Source organism: Staurois parvus, unplaced genomic scaffold (assembly GCF_062004578.1).
Source record: "Staurois parvus isolate SC_StPar_1 unplaced genomic scaffold, SC_StPar_1.0 ptg000884l, whole genome shotgun sequence".
Lineage (NCBI taxonomy): Eukaryota > Metazoa > Chordata > Amphibia > Anura > Ranidae > Staurois > Staurois parvus.
In genome coordinates this window covers 2,415,272-2,434,041 of record NW_028318680.1, presented here as the reverse complement: position 1 = coordinate 2,434,041, position 18,770 = coordinate 2,415,272, and the positions used below count along the sequence as shown (strand labels likewise).

Here is an 18,770-nt window from a genome sequence, read left to right as displayed (position 1 = left end):
AACTTGCCATTCATACACAGCAGCCCAACAATTTGACACATTCTCCCGGTTGTGAGGGAGTGAGAGCAATGTTGATTGGAGCAGTGTTTAGTGGGGTCTCTTGGAGTGATGGAGTGACAGCCTGTTGCTTATGTATGATACTGACTCCTATGTGCTGGCAGCACAGGGCTTTACTGACTGCATTCCAGTAATAAATTAAGAGGGTTCATTTAGGTTTTAAGTTGAAATTAACAGACATGACCCCGACTGGATAATGCTTCAGGATTTATCAGTGATAGATCATGAGGCTTGAGCTAACAACAGTGTGATTGAATGAAGCAAAATTGTGAAAGAAGAAAGTATTCCTTCTTTTTGTATAATTTCTAACTGATCATTGTACATAAGCATAGTTAATCAATAACTGTTTTTTTAAGAAATTGCTTTCATTTCTTGGAAGTGTTAGGTTTTACAGAAAAAGGAATAGGTCTACAGGAATTAACTGTTGACACAGTGGGGTATGGCATTACTGGGGGGCTGCAACGTCATTTTTCTGCCCTCTCTAATAATAGAATAGGGTAGACTCAGCTATGGCGTAAAGTATTTAGAAGAGTGAATGCTTTGGCACTAAACAACAGGCTATTTAAAAAGCTAGCAATGCCATAGATAATTTCCTCTACAAAAAAAAAAAAACATCAAAAAGTGTTTAACTGCTTTCAATCATTTAAGTTACAAAGATTTGTCATAAAGTGTCCTAACTTACAAATATGTATGCTGTACAATAATACTACAATGCAGTTTTTATTTAATAATGTGTTTTAATCGACACTACAATGCTGCATATTTTGTTTTATATCAAAATATATATATAACGGCTTAAAAAAAAGCAAAATTTAACCACAAGGCCTGAAAAGCGGATTTATGTAGTAAAGGGATAAACCAAGATAAATCTACAAAAATGCTGGAATGTGTATGAGAACATTGAACTAACTCTTTATTAACAACTAACCTTTGTAGGCGTTTGGACTCAGCAACAGTAACAGCCTTATGAGCAGCATTGAAATAGCATTTCCTGCTTAAACAATTAATACAAATTACTTTGAGAATGCTGCAGTCTCCTTTTGATTCTATTTATTGATGTTACTTTAAAAGAATATAAAACAGAGAGTTGGAAAAAATGTGTCAAAGCGAGTTTCTTTTACGGTGTGTAAGCAATTGAAACCACTTGTTTATATGTGCTTGCGTGTTGAAAGTGAGAGAGAAAGAGAGAGAGCAAGAAAGGGAGAAAGAATGGATAAACAGCTTTGGGACAAGCAATTAAGTTGTCCATCAACTTAAATTACCCATTTGATAGAAAATTACTGAAACTGGGCTGGTAGCTATAGGCCACCAGTTCCTTTATGAATCAGCCCCAGGGATTGGGGAAGGGAAACCATATAAAGAGAATGGAGGATATAAGAGAGAAAGAAATGTGGGTATGGGAGAAAAAGAGAGAGAGAGAGAAGGACAAACATAGATAGTGGGTGGGGGAAGGGGGTAGGATGTGTACATGTGAGTGAGAACTGGCACTGTTTCTTATCTAAACATATGAACATTGGAACCAAAATAATAAACTGTCCTAAAATTTATCTAACATTTGGAATATTCTACCACCATATAACCAATACCTAAACCACTGTATTTCAGCTTTATGTTTATCTTTTCTTTGTACTGAGGCTAAAAGTACTTTTTTGGATCATCCATTGAATGGGTTGTATTGGATACTTGTTTCTCAAAAAAAGTTCCATCAAAACATTCTCTTAGTAAGACCTAGGGTGAAACTTAGAAAATGCAAAAAAAAATTCAATCAAACAGTTGTAATTTGGTCAACCACTCTAGTGCTGTCCAGGTCCACCATTTCAACACATTCTATCTCTTCACGGTTTTCCTGGGTTTTCTTTTCTTTCCTCTTCTTCTTTGAGGGTGGAACAAAAGTCAGCATAACTGGCAAAATTGCAAAGCAGTGAAAGAATGTGACAAATGCTATCAAAAACAAGCACCTGAACAGTGTACGGGTCAGATTTGAAGGCACAGCTGCGAGAGGGATCAGACCAACAGTGTAACAGAGGTAGCTCTGTAAAATGGCTACCCCATGCAATTCTAATGAATTTTTCACCCACTTAGTCCTAGTAAATTCTTTACCCAGGATAAATGTTGATATTAGTGGTGCACAGTTGTCTATGGTGTAGTTAATCCCATAGATTAGGCAAAGTACAGATATACAGTCCAACTCGACTTTCCATAATGTCATGAAACCAATTACTCCAAACTCTACAGAGGCCACGGTTAGTGTTATCCAAATATTGATGATAGAGCTGGCAACAAGAAATGATGAAAAAAACAGCAGGAACAAAGCACTTATGCAGGAGTTTTGTAATGGAGCTCCAATTGAAGAAGCATATCGGTCCATGTAGACAAAGGATGGGTTGAAGACAATGAATTTTACTTTGGACGTAAGAGAAAGTTTCCTTAAAGTTTCAAGAAGATCATAGAGTTCTTCCCTGTTTGTTTCCATGGTCTTTGCAATCAGAAACATCCTAGAGGCCACAACATCTACTTCATTGTTGTATTTCTTGGGTATGATGATGTCTTCAGAAAAATATGCATATCGTGGGTTTTTCAGAAAAGAGTATCTCAGTATGTCAGTGAAGTTCTTTTTGGGTAATCCAGTAGATATATTAAGTTTTCTGAGATAGTTTAAGTAGCTCTCAAACCATGATATTCTTACAAATCCTTTTGTGTATTCCAGAACATCCTCCTGGACACTTGTATTCCAGTATTCTATAGATTCATAGATGTAAAAGCCAATGACTGGGCTGTAGTTACTGAAATACTTTTGCTGGATTGCGGTGTATGTTATGGTTCGTGTCTCTGTTGCAACTATGTTACTCAGGTCAGACCCTTCATTGACCTGCAGGTAGCCCATTAAGGCAAAGGAAATATAAACAAGGTAAAAGAGAACTACAAAAGGTTTTACATATGTATTTGTTATCCAGTCACAGTAATATCGTCTAAGGAAGCAAACCAAAAGGTGACTTTCATAAGAGTTTGTTTCTTCGGAGTCTGTTGTGTCTTCACTAAATCTTGCAGTCATAAGAAACCTGTACCACAACGATTTGACCTGTAGAATTTCAGGCTTTGGCACCTTCCTGCAAAAAATACTATGCTGGTAATTGTTTTCAATGTACCCAGTAAACACAAGGCTAGAGCCATAGAATGATAGTATGTAGAGGTAGTTAAAGAAGATTGCTATACATGAATTGCGGCAAAATATCCTTGCAGCTTCGATGTTCGTAAAGGGACTGGCACCAATCCCAAAGGTAACAAGATACATGGCAGTGGTGAGAGAAAAGGAAATCATGGTGTCTGCATACACAACTGCGGTCCTTTCTTTTACATGTTGGTCTTCTCTAGTCTTCCTCCAAGATGACAGCATTTCAAACGTTCCATATAATCCATGACCTTGAAAGAAGAAAGAACAACACACAGTTATAAGCTATCCTTGCAATATAATACTTTCAGGCAATATTTATTGCATTAGATTCCTGCCTGACCTCTAGACTACAGATTTAGCATATCCTCAAATTTCCTGTGATTTACTGTTACTTGGGTAATTTACAGATTCCAAGATGTCTTTAGAACCAGCATATTGAATTTTTCACTTGCTGTTTTGATTCCAGCTATGTATTTTTCTGTCCACTGATAGGAATGATGTTCAAAATTCACCTTTTCAACAACACAATGTCGGAAGGATGATAACACATTCAATAATATCTGACCAAGCAGACCAATATCCAAACTGAAATATCTGCTTACTGAAAGCTCTGCTATAGCAAGCTGAAAGGCCTGCCACAGAACAGGGACAGCAAATACATTCAGCATGAGAGCAATTTTTTCATTTATTACACACGTAGAAATCTTCATTTTTAGCCATAAAATAACTTAAATCCCCAGCAGGGGTGGATTGACCATTTGGAAACTCGGCCACTGCCTGAGGTCCCGGGGTCAGTAGGGGGCCCCATGAGATGCCCCTGGTACCTTTTTCATAGGCTTTTTTGAGTTTGGGCAATGACACAGGGGCCCCATGATCCCCTATTGCCCGGGGGCCCCATGAGTTGTCAGTCCACCCCTGACCCCCAGAACATTTTATATTTTCTGAAAGCAGAGACCTTATAGAATAAAAAGATGATAGTTGCAATTTTTATATGTTGCATGATATTTGCGCATCTGTTTAGCAAATGCAAATTTTCAGGAAAAAATATAATCAATTTAATTTTAGTGCAAACGCATACAGTATATTATCCAGTTTTTTGGTAAATATAAAATATGATGTTGCATTGAGTAAATAGATACCAAATATGTCAAGTCTTAAAATTGCATGCACTCGTCATATCGCAAAAACTTACGATACACAAAAGTGTGCATGGGTGAAGCTTTAAAAGTCTTTAGATCTCATCAGTTTGGAGTTAACCAGAAGTTTTTGTTCCAGAATTATGGCTCTCATTCTGATGTTCATGGCAATACCTCACATGTGTGGCGTGACTGCGGTTTATATACTTGTGCACACCCTTGCATGCATCTGCGGGTGTGTGAGGCAATGGAGGTTACGGTTAATGTTTCCTTTAATACATTTGATCATAATTTTATTTTTTTAAATGTTTTTATTTTACTTATATATTTATTTTTACTTTATTGCTATCACAAGGAGTTAATAAACCCCTATGTGATAGCACAGGCAGGTGACAGGTACTCTTGTTGGAGACATTAGGGATCTAATAGACCCCAATAACTTCCTTGCCCTCTAATGCATGTAACCCAGCACAGATCTGCTTGGTTACTTGTGTACCGTGGTTTTACCAGAGAGAAAATGGTGGATCCGAATTTGGAAGCAAATAAATAATCATCAATTTCAGTTTCTTTGTTTACAGGGGAGATCACTGCATGGATGTGCCTCGGTTTCTCTCCGCTCTCCATCCTGAAGTAGCTTGATGTGGTCCTGGGCTCCCGGTAAGAGTAGGAAAGCACAGGAACCACACTAGTAAGGGGGGGGGGGGTAAAACTGTGCCACCCGCTCTGTGAAAGTAATTGGTGGTTATACAGCTGCTGCATCACTTTAAAGCCGGGACAGCTGAACAAATGGGGTACAGGCTTGTGTTTAATTGTTCACTCTTAGGACATACATAATGCGTCCAAAGAGTTGAAGTGGTTAAAGCATGTAGTTGAAGCTAAGTCATTGTGCTAATGTTTTTTTTTCTTTTACATAAAAAGTAATTTAATTTGACACAATAGATAACAATAGTGAACACCTCAGTTTTCTAAGTCACTATCAATTTGCTTTATGACCATTCTCACCGCTGTGACTCATCCACTTCCCTCCCACAGCTCCCTTTTCTACTGCTTATCTAACTAACTTATACTCACACTTTTTTACCCAATTTTTCTCAGATTGTTGTCTTTACAGATTTAATCTTTACACTTTTTTTTACTAAACGTTTATGTATCAGTACTGCTTGGCTCAAGAAGGTAGACCCCAAATATTGTTCTAAATATTTAACTGGTAATGTAAAAAAAAAAGCATGATGGAAATGACTCAGTGTGTTAATACAAGGGGACTAATATGGGTACAATCACCTTAAGCATTCTATAAATACATTATAGAGCAAAAATATGTTTCTTTAATTATTCATTGAAACTAAACAGGATGGTTTTAAAAAACTGCCATGCAGGTAATGTATATTACAGTTAATATGTTCTATTACCTTTATAATTTTTGTTTTCTGTATAGATTTCAGAGAAAATTCCGTCATTTACATTGTAAGTCAGTTATGCAGTATATGGGCTGATTATGCTTCATGTGGTACAGATAAACATTCATTTAGAAAGCTGGCTTTAGTAAGATTCATAGGGCAGTTCTGAATTTTTATTGGTTTTATAAGAACGCAGCATGTTTTTCATGGCACTCTTAAGCAGCTCAAAATGTTCATCCTGTAATTGTTTTTAAATATATACATTTACATTCAACCTACTTTTAGGTTACATTTTCTGGGCTAAATATCTGCAGATATGAATCACAGTAATGAAGAAACATGATTGGATTATGTACCTCTGCACACTGATCACTGCGCCCTACCTCAATGAATAGAAATTTGTGAATGTGCAGTTTTACAAATTAATTTAAAAGAGCATATTATATTAAACGGTTAAATAAATACTTCTTGTCTGTATATTAATAAATAATAAAGACTGTAATCAAAATGAAAGTAGAGATAAGCAAATAAATAAATGTGTTTCACTGGTGATTCACCTAATTCACTCCCTTTTTAATATTTAACCCCTTAACACTGTCTCCTTGAAACCTTTTAAGTAGGCTTTAATGCCTGGGAGGCAGCGGGGCTTCTGTATCATGTAACTGCTGTGATTAGTTCTCACAGCTGTTATGTGATCAGGAGCCCATCCCACTGACTCTTGATCAAAAGTTGTGACTGAGAGCTGTCAGTAAGGAAAAATGTCACCAGCACACCAAGGATCACCAATATGGATACAAAGGTTTTCATGAACGATCACATAGTTACAGCAAGGCAACGTTTCGGAGTCTCGCAGGACCCCTTCATCAGGCATGTGACCATCATCCATGTGACAGCTGTCAGTGAGAGCTTGCTCAGTATGCTGGGAGTGCACAATGAGCTCACTGTCAGCACAAAGTCCATCCTCTTTTCCACTACATATTTATGCATTACATTGTCAACAACAGGTTCAATGAACGTTAACCACAGTAATATTACAATTTGTTATTCTACAATATTTCATTATTCTGTTAAAGGCAAAGACCAGTCTAATTTAAAAGGCAACAGTTATAACATATAATTGTTCTATTTTACCAATAAACAGTTAATGCATGACAAAGGATTCCCAGAGCACTATGAGTTAGTTAAAAAGACAGTAACTGCTTAGTAATCCAGTTTGTAATAGGAAACTCTGCCGCAACTGTCTAATGAGTCAGTGCACTGACTACTTAACTTCTGTATTAAATAAGCTCCAGTCAGCGCAGCTAAGAAATAGCTAAATATATAAAAAGCTGACAAGAAGGAAAAAAGAACACAGCAAAATTTCATTAATATTGTGTAAATATATGCAAAACAATCGTATATTTCTATACTACATTGAAGTTAAAAATCCCTTAGTTAAGCCTTCTTGACAGGCTTCTGAAAATATCTATTCAAAATCAATCTAATCTAATCTATCTATCTATCTATCTATCTATCTATCTATCTAGTAACTCTAATCAGTAAAGAAGGTAACAAGTATGTATGACTATAAATAATCAGTAATAAAATATTAACCACTTGCCTCTCTTAGTATATTTTAAAATGGTGGACTTGTTGATGTGATACTCTAAAGGACTGTTTTAAATGATAATTTATTTAATACTTGGGTGTGTGTGCAATGCTGTCATTAGTGCAAATCACAGGCAAAATACACAAATCTATTCAGAGTGGCTCTGTGTCTTGTGATTACTGTGATGGCCTATTACAAGGATCACAAATGTTTTATATTTGCGTGATCTCCCCTTCCTCTCACAATAGACGAAGAGAATGGAGGATTTGTGATTAAAGGGATCAAATTTAATGAATGAAAAGAAGCAGCAGTTTCAAGGCGGTTGGTTTTAATTAATTTGATAGGGATTTAACCCTTTTACCACCTCCCCCCTGTACATCTCACCTTTAAACTGTCTCTGCAGAGACCTGCATATTAATGCATTCACCTTTTATTCTGCACATTAACCCTTTTATCTTCACCATCTCACCGTATGTGACCCTTATATTAACCCCTTTACCTTCTCCTCCTTCTGTGTATGACCTGTACATTATTGATGCACTGTATCTTTTGCACCATTAACAAGCCTCATATTTTAACCAAAGCAGTATCTGGCATGTTTTTTCCATTTCAAAAACTTTTTTAGAAAATTAGATCAACTTCTGGTGTCTACTTTCCACAAAAGGGTTCATTTAGGGTGTCTTTGTACTACTCATGACATTTTTATTTAAAATTATAACAGAAAGTAAGAGAAACAGGTTATTTTTTTAATTTGTGTTTTTTTCCTTTATATAGTAAAAAACAATTGCTATTAAATACTACCAGAAGAAAGCTCTATCTTTCTTAAAAATAATATAAAATAAATTTGGGTACAGTGTTTAATGATTAACTATCTGTCAAAGTATCACATCAATGAAAACTACAAAATTGCCAGGCAATAAAGGGGTATATACAGTCTAGTACTCAATTTGTTAATAGATATAGTCACATCCTTTACTGTACAACTTACAATACATTTTTTTTTTAAAGTGAGGTAGCATCCGGTCTGATTTCTCAGGGTGGCAAGCAGTCAGTACGCTGCCTTATGGCTTCTCCCTTTCACCTGAGCATAACATGGAAAAAGGAGGAAGCCAGCAACTCAGTCTACCGAAAGTAATATATTTAATGCTGCAGGGCTTTTGCGTTTTGGCATGTAGCCTTAGTCATAGCAAAAAAAATATATTTATGAAAGGAATAAAATAAATAAATTAAATTAGCATAAAAGGCTAAAACAGTTTACAATAATTTTGTAAAACTTAAAGTGTTTCTAAATGCAAAAGATTTTTCGCCTTAATGCATTCTCAGCATTAAGGTAGAAAAAGTTCCAGTGCCTGTTTACTGGCTCCTGCACTGATCCAGCCATGTCCCGTATGTAGCAGCACTGCTCCCTCTTCCTCTTCTCACAGGACACACTGAGAGCAGCAGAAGCCATAGGGGGGGCGTGGCCAAGCCATGCTGTATGTGTCTATGGAGAACATGCCAGCATGGGTGGCTCCTCAGCACACAGCTTGTGAAGAGGAGGAGGAGTGGACAGCACTGATGGGGACCACCAAAGAAGAGATAAAGGACCAATCTATGCAATATCATTAGTATAATATGTTTACTATTTTAATGAAAAAATCAAGGTTTACAACCACTTTAATAAATATCCACACACATTTTCTAGTCTATATTGTGTGGGGGTTTAGCTCTAAAGAGAGAAAGCATAAAAACCAAGTAATTTGCCATTAGTTTTCTAGACTTTCCACTCTACTTTTTTAAATGATTATTATTATACAGGATTTATAGAGCGCCAACAGTTTGCTCAGCGCTTTACAATATAACGGGAGACAATACAGCAACAATACAGTTCAATACAAGAGGGATAGGAGAGCCTGATCCTTGGAGCTTACAATCTAGGAGGGAGGGGATTAAATAAATAAATGATGCCAGTTATCATCACACATGGGCAAGGTACAACATAAGTCCAAACTGGAGATACTTACACCCTGCCAACTCTAAAAACATTTTATTAACTTCACATATAGGCTTCTCCACATGCATACACCACACGCAGACAGGAACTTCCTGTTCATAAAGCCAACCTGCTGAAATCCTGTTCTGGATTGTGACCAGTGAGCCCATTCCCACTCTCCCTAGTCAGGTTTCAGAGCCCAAAACATAATAAACCTGATTTCTGTCAAACACCATCAACCTTTGGAGCTTACAAAAACCATCACAGCCTTGGCATTAGATAGTGCTCTGATCATTGTCATAGTATGCATTACATTAAATTTTCATTTGTAAAATAAAGATCTTATTAACTTACTTAAACTTACATAAAACATCTTTTTAAAAGCATATAACTTTATAAAAAAAACAACAACATTCACACCACACCATTAAAGCTTCCTTTTAAGGGCTTTGAGATGGAAACACTCTGCTCTTAAAGTGTTACTAAACCCACAACAGTAAATCAGTCTGTATATGCAGTAAAGCATGCTCGTTATCCTCAATGTGACCCCTTATGGAGTTAATCATCCACAATATGTAAAAAGGCTGTTTGATCCTGTTTTCTCTGATTCTCCCCTTCTTCCACAGTCCCCAATCCATCTGCTAATAATACAGAGCCCTAGGAGATACTCTGTTTGGTGTGTATTGCTAGAGAGTCAGGGGTCATGCAGCCTCATAGGACAGTCAAAGTAGAATTAAAACTCCTCCTACAAGATTAACCAGTGCATGGCTAGACACTGATAGAAGTCACAAGACTGCTGATAATAAACGGTATTTAGCAGTTTATATTTACTAAATTAATTGCATTTCCATGTTCTGTGTACTGTGGGAGACCAGATATAGTGAATACAGGGTCCTGGGTTTAGGAACACTTTAAACAACTACTTGCAAAAGTATGTCTGAATGTGGTGGAATTTAATTCACTGGTACAAATGTTGATGATTAGCATCACGTAGTATAGATCAAACCATTTTTCAGAATGAAGCAGTACAGAGTATGTTATGTACTGCACAATATACAAGAGTAGGTCGTTTGTACTATACTGGACATAATACAGAATGTTGTAGACTGAACTACCTCATGGACAGAACAGTGTGCACATAGCAGCTTTCAAGAATATATTTGCAATAGCCTATAACATATATAGCGCCGCTCAAGGTGCTCTGGTTAAGTCTCACAGCAATATAAGGACGCAGGCCGTATGCTTAATCCAGAAAGCAGTGCCGCACACCACTAGCTTAACATTTCACCCTGCCTATCTGAGCTTAATCATAGCGATCTCAATGATTAGGCCCCCTCAATGGGCAGGGCAAAATGCATTAGAGGTGTGGCTTAGGAAGCGCTCAAGGCTGAGGCCGTTCACATTTCTCCTTACCTGTTGAGCTAGTGATGTGTGGCATCTCTCATCCCCTCATACATCAAGAATATATCACATACACAGCACAGATACACAACATGTAGCACACAACACAATATATGGGTTGGAAAGTCATGTAAAGCTTAGTGCACAGAGTGGGGCAGCCAGGGGTATGTCATGTACAGCACAGTGTACAGAGTCAGATGGTTTAAAGAATTTAATATGCAACGCAGCCAGAATGAGCACACTTTGGTTAGTATTTTTATAAAGAGGGAACACTCTGTCTACAGCACACATTACAATGTCAAGAGCTAGATTTGTTGGTTAGTTAAATGTAACAACTTTCATGTGTATTGCTCATTTAATGTATTTCTCAGAACAATGATGTGCTAACAGACAGTTCCCCATACCACAGAAGAATGACGTATTATCAATAAAATTGCATGCTACTACAACTATCTTTTACTTGGACACCTGAGGGCCACAACCTGATTATGACCTGTTGTCCCAATTGCCCCATAAACACAAGGGACTGTGGGTAAAAATGAAACATAAGCCCAGCAGACATTGTCTCTGTGTCTTGAGGAGGTACCTCTCCTTGACAGTTTACTGTATGGAAGAAAGCCTGGTAGCAGGAAAGTAAGTGAAGAGAAAGAACCTTGGTTCAATCATAACTGACAGCTGCTACTGACACGTGCAATTACATTTGATCCTTGACAAATTTAAAGCAGACAGCTCTCTTAGTGAGAAAAATAGTAGCTGCATTCCCATCGTATGATACCATTTTGTGTAGAATCAGATGTAACTGCACATCAGAAAAGTAGCAACTGCCATATTTAATTAGATCGATTGAATTAATGGCTACATTCAAATGCAAAATGGAATATTTTTCCCTTTAAAGTGTTTATAAAGGCTGATGATTTTTTACCTTCATGCATAGAATGTATGAAGGCAAAAAACCTTCAGACTTTAGAACCTTCAGTGTGCAGCTTCCCCCTCAGTCCCCCTGTACTGTACTACTATTCATGTGATCACTGCTTGGCCAATCAGTGATCACATGATCGCAACCTCACACAGAGGTCCCGTACAGTGATTGGTATTCCACTGTATCCTCTGGACCCTCCCAGTGAGCATGCACAGGCAGGGATGCGGGAGGATGTTTATAAATGGCCACCCGCTCCTGCACTGCTCCTGTATGGCTGTTTATGTACATGGGCCGGAGTGGTTAAAAGAGCGGTGTGCTGCTAGAACTGAGTATAACTGTCCACATTAATAGCATCTGCCATACTGGAAACCTATACAACCAGAAGTTGCTATAACTAATTGGTTTTACGTGCTTTTATATTGATCCACCATGAAGAGAAAACGGCAATACAGAGGATAAGAAAAGTAACAATTACTTAGATTTGTACTGTAAACCTATAAAGTTATTTTTCAAGTTGTAAAAGAGGCAGAGATCTTGTTTTCTGATACCAGTGTAAACATATTAAAAGGGAAAGTAAACATGTAACTTACGTTTTTTTTTTTTAAGATAAATGAGCCAGAATTAGCCCCATAAGTGGGACCCTAGGCAAATATTAAAGTGCAGTGGAATATCTGAAATTGTAAAACAGCTCTCTCTATCATGTAAGTGGATGTGGTAGGGCAATTTTCTGAACTACCTGGCTTTCTTTCCTAAAGTTGTTCTCTGGGCACAATTTTAAAATGTATTTTAGCAAGTGCCCCAACTTCATTATAAGGCATCTTTTTAAGATACCTCAGCTCCTTTTCCCCTAATTCATCAGGAAATTCTGCCTGCTAATTGTTCTTGTGGCAGCATTTCATGGCAGCTGGCTATCTGTGTACTGGTTCTTCGGTTTCATCAATGCCCATCCACTAGTACTAATCCAGCTGTAGTTTTTCAGGTGATGTTAATGTGATGTAGCATATTCCTTCTGCAAAAAGAAGATCTCAAAGCTGGGTAATGATATCAATGACTTCAAAGAAGATATCTTGATCTACCCAACAAAGACCAATAAAAAAGTGGGATTCTTTATAAGAATGAAGAGATTCAAGAAAAAAAAAAAAACACATAGTACAGGACTGAATGATTGGACATATTATGACATTGGGGAGTATTCTGTTTTCTGAGATACCTCTTGCTCCATGTCTGGAAGTGCCTTGGTCTTTCACCACGGCTTATTCTCTTGGACTTTTAACCCACATTTTACCCTGTTGACTGTCTTGATACACATCACGTCTTAAGCTAAAGGTCTACATTTCTATTGCGGCTCATTCAACATGAAGTGAGCCATTTATACGCAAGTATACACACCACTTCCCCGTTTTACCTTACCCTAAGCCCTCCCCTTCCCACCCACCCCTTTTTTTTTTCCTCTCTCTCTTTACTCTTCCTTTCTATCCTATATACTTACCTTTACCACTATACTATACTACATACCCTTTTCTAACTAACCCTCTCTCTATCTGATCTCTAGCTCACATCTACACTCAACTCCTATCATCATTTTTATATCATAAACTATACAGACCATTGACCTTCAAACAGGTGTGCAATGCTACATATAACTCACATATCAAATCCATGGACACACGAAACAGAACTAAAGCTGCATCATGTGCTGTTCTTACTCAATACTCCACACTTCACACTCCCTGGATATCAAATCCTGCTCATGGGTCAGAAGACAATATATCTTCCTGCTTCTCTCCTATACTCTGTACTTCTACTGGATTGTAATATTATGTTCTCATAATGTCTTATACCGTTATACTCTGTATTGCCTTTTATGCTTTGACCAGTCTGCGACATGGGAGGCGACATGCTATGTTATGTTCAGATTTGGATCCATAACTGTATATGCATTGTTATGCCTATTAATAACAGAAAGTGCAGCGCTAGAATGGTTGAAACATGATATGAATACATAATATTAAATGACCAATATATTGGCTATAAATTAATAAAAATAGTCATGAATCCAAGATTAAAAAAGTGTTGATATACAAGTGATAAAGTCCATAAAAGTGGCTATATGGTGAACAAAGTCCCCACTACTGCAGACCGGTGCCTGTGCCTTATAGTGGTGGAAAAAAATGCGCACTCACTGGACGTGCACTATAAAAGTGCAATATGAATGGGAAATCCTGGTGTCATTAAGTAGCCATCTGGGTCAGCGGATGGAAAGCCCCCTCACAGGATAGTAATGATCCAAGGATATAGGAAGGTAGTTATGCTCCTGGGGTGTCCAGAGTTCCAATTAAGGGATGGATGGGCACTGCTGCTGAAAGGGCATCTGGAGAAATAATACTCCCCACAGGGGCTCAGAACAAAAAGATGCCCATAGTGTAAAAACATTTTTTAGAAAAAAAAAAAAAATATTTGCCCAGAGATGGGATTTAATACAACTATTTGTTTATTGGCAAACTGTTTCCAGTATGTTTGTCATGCTGTGTCCATATTTGCTTTAAAATCGATTTCAGAAATGCAATCTTTGCAGTGCTGGAATTTAAAGTAAATATCAAATTGTAATCATTGATGAGAGGGACAAAGTCCTTTAAAAAACTGACAGTGCTTGCCCCTCAAAAAAAATGTTTCACCTGAGGATTTACTCCCCTTCCCGACCAGGCCATTTTTCCTATACAGTGCTGCATTACTTTAACTGACAATTGCATGGTCATGCAATGCTGCACCCAAATTAAATTTATGTCCTTTTTCCCCCAAAAATAGAGCTTTCTTTCAGTGGTATTTGATCATCTGTGCATTTTTTATTTTTTGCACTATAAACAAAAAAAGACCGACAATTTTGAAAAAAAATTTTTTTGACTTATTTGTCATAAAACATATCCAGTAAAAAAAAATTGAATTTCGTCATCAATTTAAGCCAAAATGTATTCTTGCTATAAAAATGTACAATACATGTAAATTAGTTGGTTTACATGAACATTATAGCATCTACAAATGGCGGTGTATATACTGGAATATTTAATGTTTTTTATACTTGTAATGGCAGCAATCAGCGACTTATAGCAGGACTGTGGGACTATGGTGGGCATTCTGACACTGGGGGGGGGGGGGACTGACTAACTGCTGCTGACATCCCCAGTGACCATAATACAGTGATCAGTGCTAAGATAAAGCGCTGACAATGTATTAACACTGGGCAGGAAGGGGTTAACATCTGGGGAAGATCAAAGGGTTAACTGTGTGCTGTTTTACTGTGTTGTCTGTGTGTGTTTTACTGTGTAAGCATGCTGCTTTGTATTGCTCAGAGCAATACAGAGCAGCATGCTGGTGCTGACAGCGGAGAAATCTTTATTGTTTACATACAGACCTCTAACCTGTCAGTGTTCCTCAGCGATTGATGGGTTTGCGGGCGGGGATCTCCAGCCAGGACCTGGCGATCGACAGCTGTAGCCACCAATGGAGGTGCGGGTGCGTGCCCCCTACCCGGAAATGAAAAGTCATGTATATATACACTTAATTTTGCACAACCCTGCTAGTAGTTCTGCTACAGGGAGGTTGGGAAGTGGTTAAAGAGGATCTTCACTCACCATCCCCTTTTTCCCTCCTCCCAGCTTACCGGGTGGTCCATTGCTTACATTTCTGACACTCACCCGCCCAGAGGATCCAGCATTATCCTGCTGAGATCCTTTGGTTCTCTGCCACCTCTCGGCTCTGCACCGCCATATTGCCTATGACATCATCAAGAGGCCAGCTGACTCTTCTTGATTCAGCCGGCAAGCCTCCTGATGATGTGGTGCTAGTCATGCCCTCCTCCTCCTTTGTTAATGAAGCTCTGTTCCTCCTGAGATATGTGAGATGCATATCCCATGAGGTAAAGAGAGGATGAATGACATGCAAGGGGGCGGGTCGCTCTTTTTTAGAAAAAAAAGAAAAGAAAGTAAACCAACAGCAACAACAAAAAAGGCAGCCCTAATCTGGTAGTAGAGGGGAGGAAAGGTGAATAGAAGGGAAGTGTTTGCTAAGGGTGAAGAGCTTTATTTGCAATTGCAATCCACACAATGTTACAAGTAAATATCAAATATTTCTTTAATAAGGTTTATATTGCACTTACAATGTTTCATTGGTATTATAACTCATAGCTTGTCCTTAACTGTACCTTTACATTAGGTAGAAAGATTGTTGTTTTATACAGCTACATGAGACACATTGAAGTCCCTGATTTTGTATATTTGATTTAGGTATTTGCTTTTAAATATGTGACTCACATGTAAGTCCTTGACTTTGTGTTTCTATTATTCTGTGATAAATGTTTGCATCTCTGATTTTTTTTTAAACTGTAACTCTTCTTTGATATCTGAAAGATACCAGCCCCGTGCATAGCAGGCATACAGCTTTCTGCACTTCAAGAAGTCCATGTGTTCCTGCTATGTTAACACTAGACTATTGTCCTCTCTAAAACTAGCCTTGTGCTTATAGACATTGGGGTTTTCTGCTCCATAGGTATCCCAAAATATGGTGCAGGCATTTCTGAGAGGTTTTATATGCAACAAAACATACAAGATGAATAGACTCATTATCCTATTGCAACAGTTTTTGATGAAATTGATATAGCTAAAGGTTATTGCTGGAAAATATCAGACACAGTCAAAATCATGTATCTCCTACCTCTAAACACATCCACATGCCAGATCCTCTTCTCAAATATAATTGAAGCTGAAAATCCACACAGTGAGAATGAAAATTTGTATTTTCTATAATATGATTAGCACTTTTATCGCTAAAGTCATCAAGTGGCTATAATGTGTTATTTCCCAATTGAGATAGCTCTGAAAAAACTGCAATGCTCCTGGTTGGCTCCTTGTGCTGCTTCTACCTCCCCTTCACATCCCTGCTCTACCTGCTGCACAGGGGACCTCAAAAGCATGCTACCAAGTCAGTTTTCAGTGCTTACATGGATTGCATTTACATAAATAAACAGTGCAGGTAAAAAAAAAAACACTTCCCACCTGACCAGATAGCCTTCCAGGCAAGTCATAGCTGTAAATAGTAGATGGGATACAAATTATGAATTGGTTTAAGGAAAAGCTCTGCTTAATCAACTTACATTGTGCTGTCCTACTAACAGTTAACCAACAGCTAGCTAACAAAACTGACAGAAGTTCTGTAAAACTGCAATACAATCAGATAAACTGATGTTACAATATGCTTGTATACAAGTCTCTTAAAAATGTATACAATGAACACGTTAATTGCAAGCAGCTACCTACAAATCACATTAAATATATTGAACTGCGCTCTGGATATATATGTGACTTTAACAAACACAACTAATGAAATTACAGGCATATGTGTATCAAAGAGAGAGTGCGGGGAACCTTCACTGGTGTTATTCAGGGAGCTAAAATGGCTGTAGTGGTAGATGGAAATCTTTATTTTTAACAAGCATAAGACACCCCCTGTTCTTTTTTGAAAGGAATTATAAAAACAGGTGCAGTTGAAGTGAACACCCAATAGATGGCTCCCTACTCAAAACAATGATTATATACAGAACATGCATAATTCCAAAACAAAGTTTCAACCACATTTTCAGAGATTCAGATCTATAGATCCAGATGACAAAATCCTCCTTTATCCTCCTTAGCAAGTAAAAGGAAGGGCATGAATATGAATGAGGTTCAGGTTTGGTCCAGTATAGAGTTTGACCTGAGCTTTGCATGTTCTACAATTGCGGCCCAGACAAAATATTTGTTGCTTTCCACACTAAATAAGCAGCACAAAAGCAGCAGGAAGTCACTCATTCATTGGCAGTATTATAACTACCAAGAAATGGATACTTCCAGTGTGTAGGCTGCACAGTACCATTGGTTGCTAGGATGCCAGCTGCACTCAGCATCTTAGCAAACATTACACCTCTGCTTGCAAGCTTGTAAACAAGGTGGTGGGCAACCCAGGAGACATCACTGACAAATATCATGTCAATGTCCATATTTGGTCCGTGACGTTAGACAGCTTTAGGCCCCTTGGTTTACATTCAGCTGAGAGCGCTGTCAGTTGCAACTTGGGGTCGACGACATGATCGTGTGTGATTGCCGTTTTATTTTGATGGTTCATTGTCATTCATCGTGGTTGACAAAGATCTGCATGATTGATTTACATCATGGGACATGTTTTTTATTTGTTAAATAAAAAACTTGTTAAAGGCGTCTATGGGTTTATGTGAATTATCACAGATTTCAATAGGATCCCCTCCCACAGACCCCCACAACCATCAGCCTGAGTTGTGGTGAGGAAAAGACTTTTGCCTTTATGAACACTGGCATAGCATACTTTGCCAAGGGGGTACCTCCTGGTATGTTACCCTCCCTGTGTTAAAAGTATGTAGCATGGTATGGTTCAGAAGGGTGCATGCTCCCTGCTCCCTCTTTCCTGGCCAGCCAGGATGCATGCTTTCATAAGAGTCTTGCTTTTTTTTTGGGGGGGGGGGGCTTTTCTTTTTTTACATGGAGTTCCCCATTGAAATCCATACCAGACTTTCATCAAGGAGAAAAGTCTGATTGTATTTTTAGGTGAACCACATGACTTTTTTCTGCATGTCTTCCCTGTTAAAGGATAAGTTTACCTTTTGGAAAATTTTTAGGGTGAAACATGTAACATGTTCCCATAGATGCGGCCGAGCCCGCCACCTCCCTCCCTCTGACCTATAATACGGGGAGAAGTTTCCCTGTACTGTCAGATTTGAAAACTCTGCCACATGATCGCATCATTCATTCACGGGCTTCCATGAATGAATGAACTGCAAGTCCCGACAGCCTTAGCGGCTGTGGGCTTTTAGTTTTCAATGAACTACCATGGCACTTTGGAGCACCATGGTAGTTCATTGAAGCTTCCTGTCTGAATATCTGCTTGCTCATACATCCCGAATGGCAAGCAGATATTCTGACAGGTCTGCAGGAGACCTGCATGGTGTCAGAGGTCTATTGATTGCTGGTGCAATGCTTTCCAGGCTCCTTTGGACAAAAATATTAAATGCACATTTGTTTACCTGCAAAAAAATGTGCATTTATTATTTTTTTCCAAAAGGTAAAC

General features: G+C 38.1%; 1 protein-coding gene across 1 annotated transcript in view; it reads right to left on the bottom strand.

Moving 5' to 3' along the window:
- Positions 1-774: 774 nt before the first annotated feature.
- The window catches only part of PTCHD1 (patched domain containing 1), a 289,110-nt gene continuing 271,114 nt past the window's right edge, over positions 775-18,770 (bottom strand). The window contains exon 3 of the mRNA XM_089656063.1: positions 775-3,477. Within this exon, the coding sequence (XP_089512189.1) occupies positions 1,823-3,477 (1,655 nt within the window). The 3' untranslated portion in view covers positions 775-1,822. The remainder of the gene's footprint in view (positions 3,478-18,770) is intronic.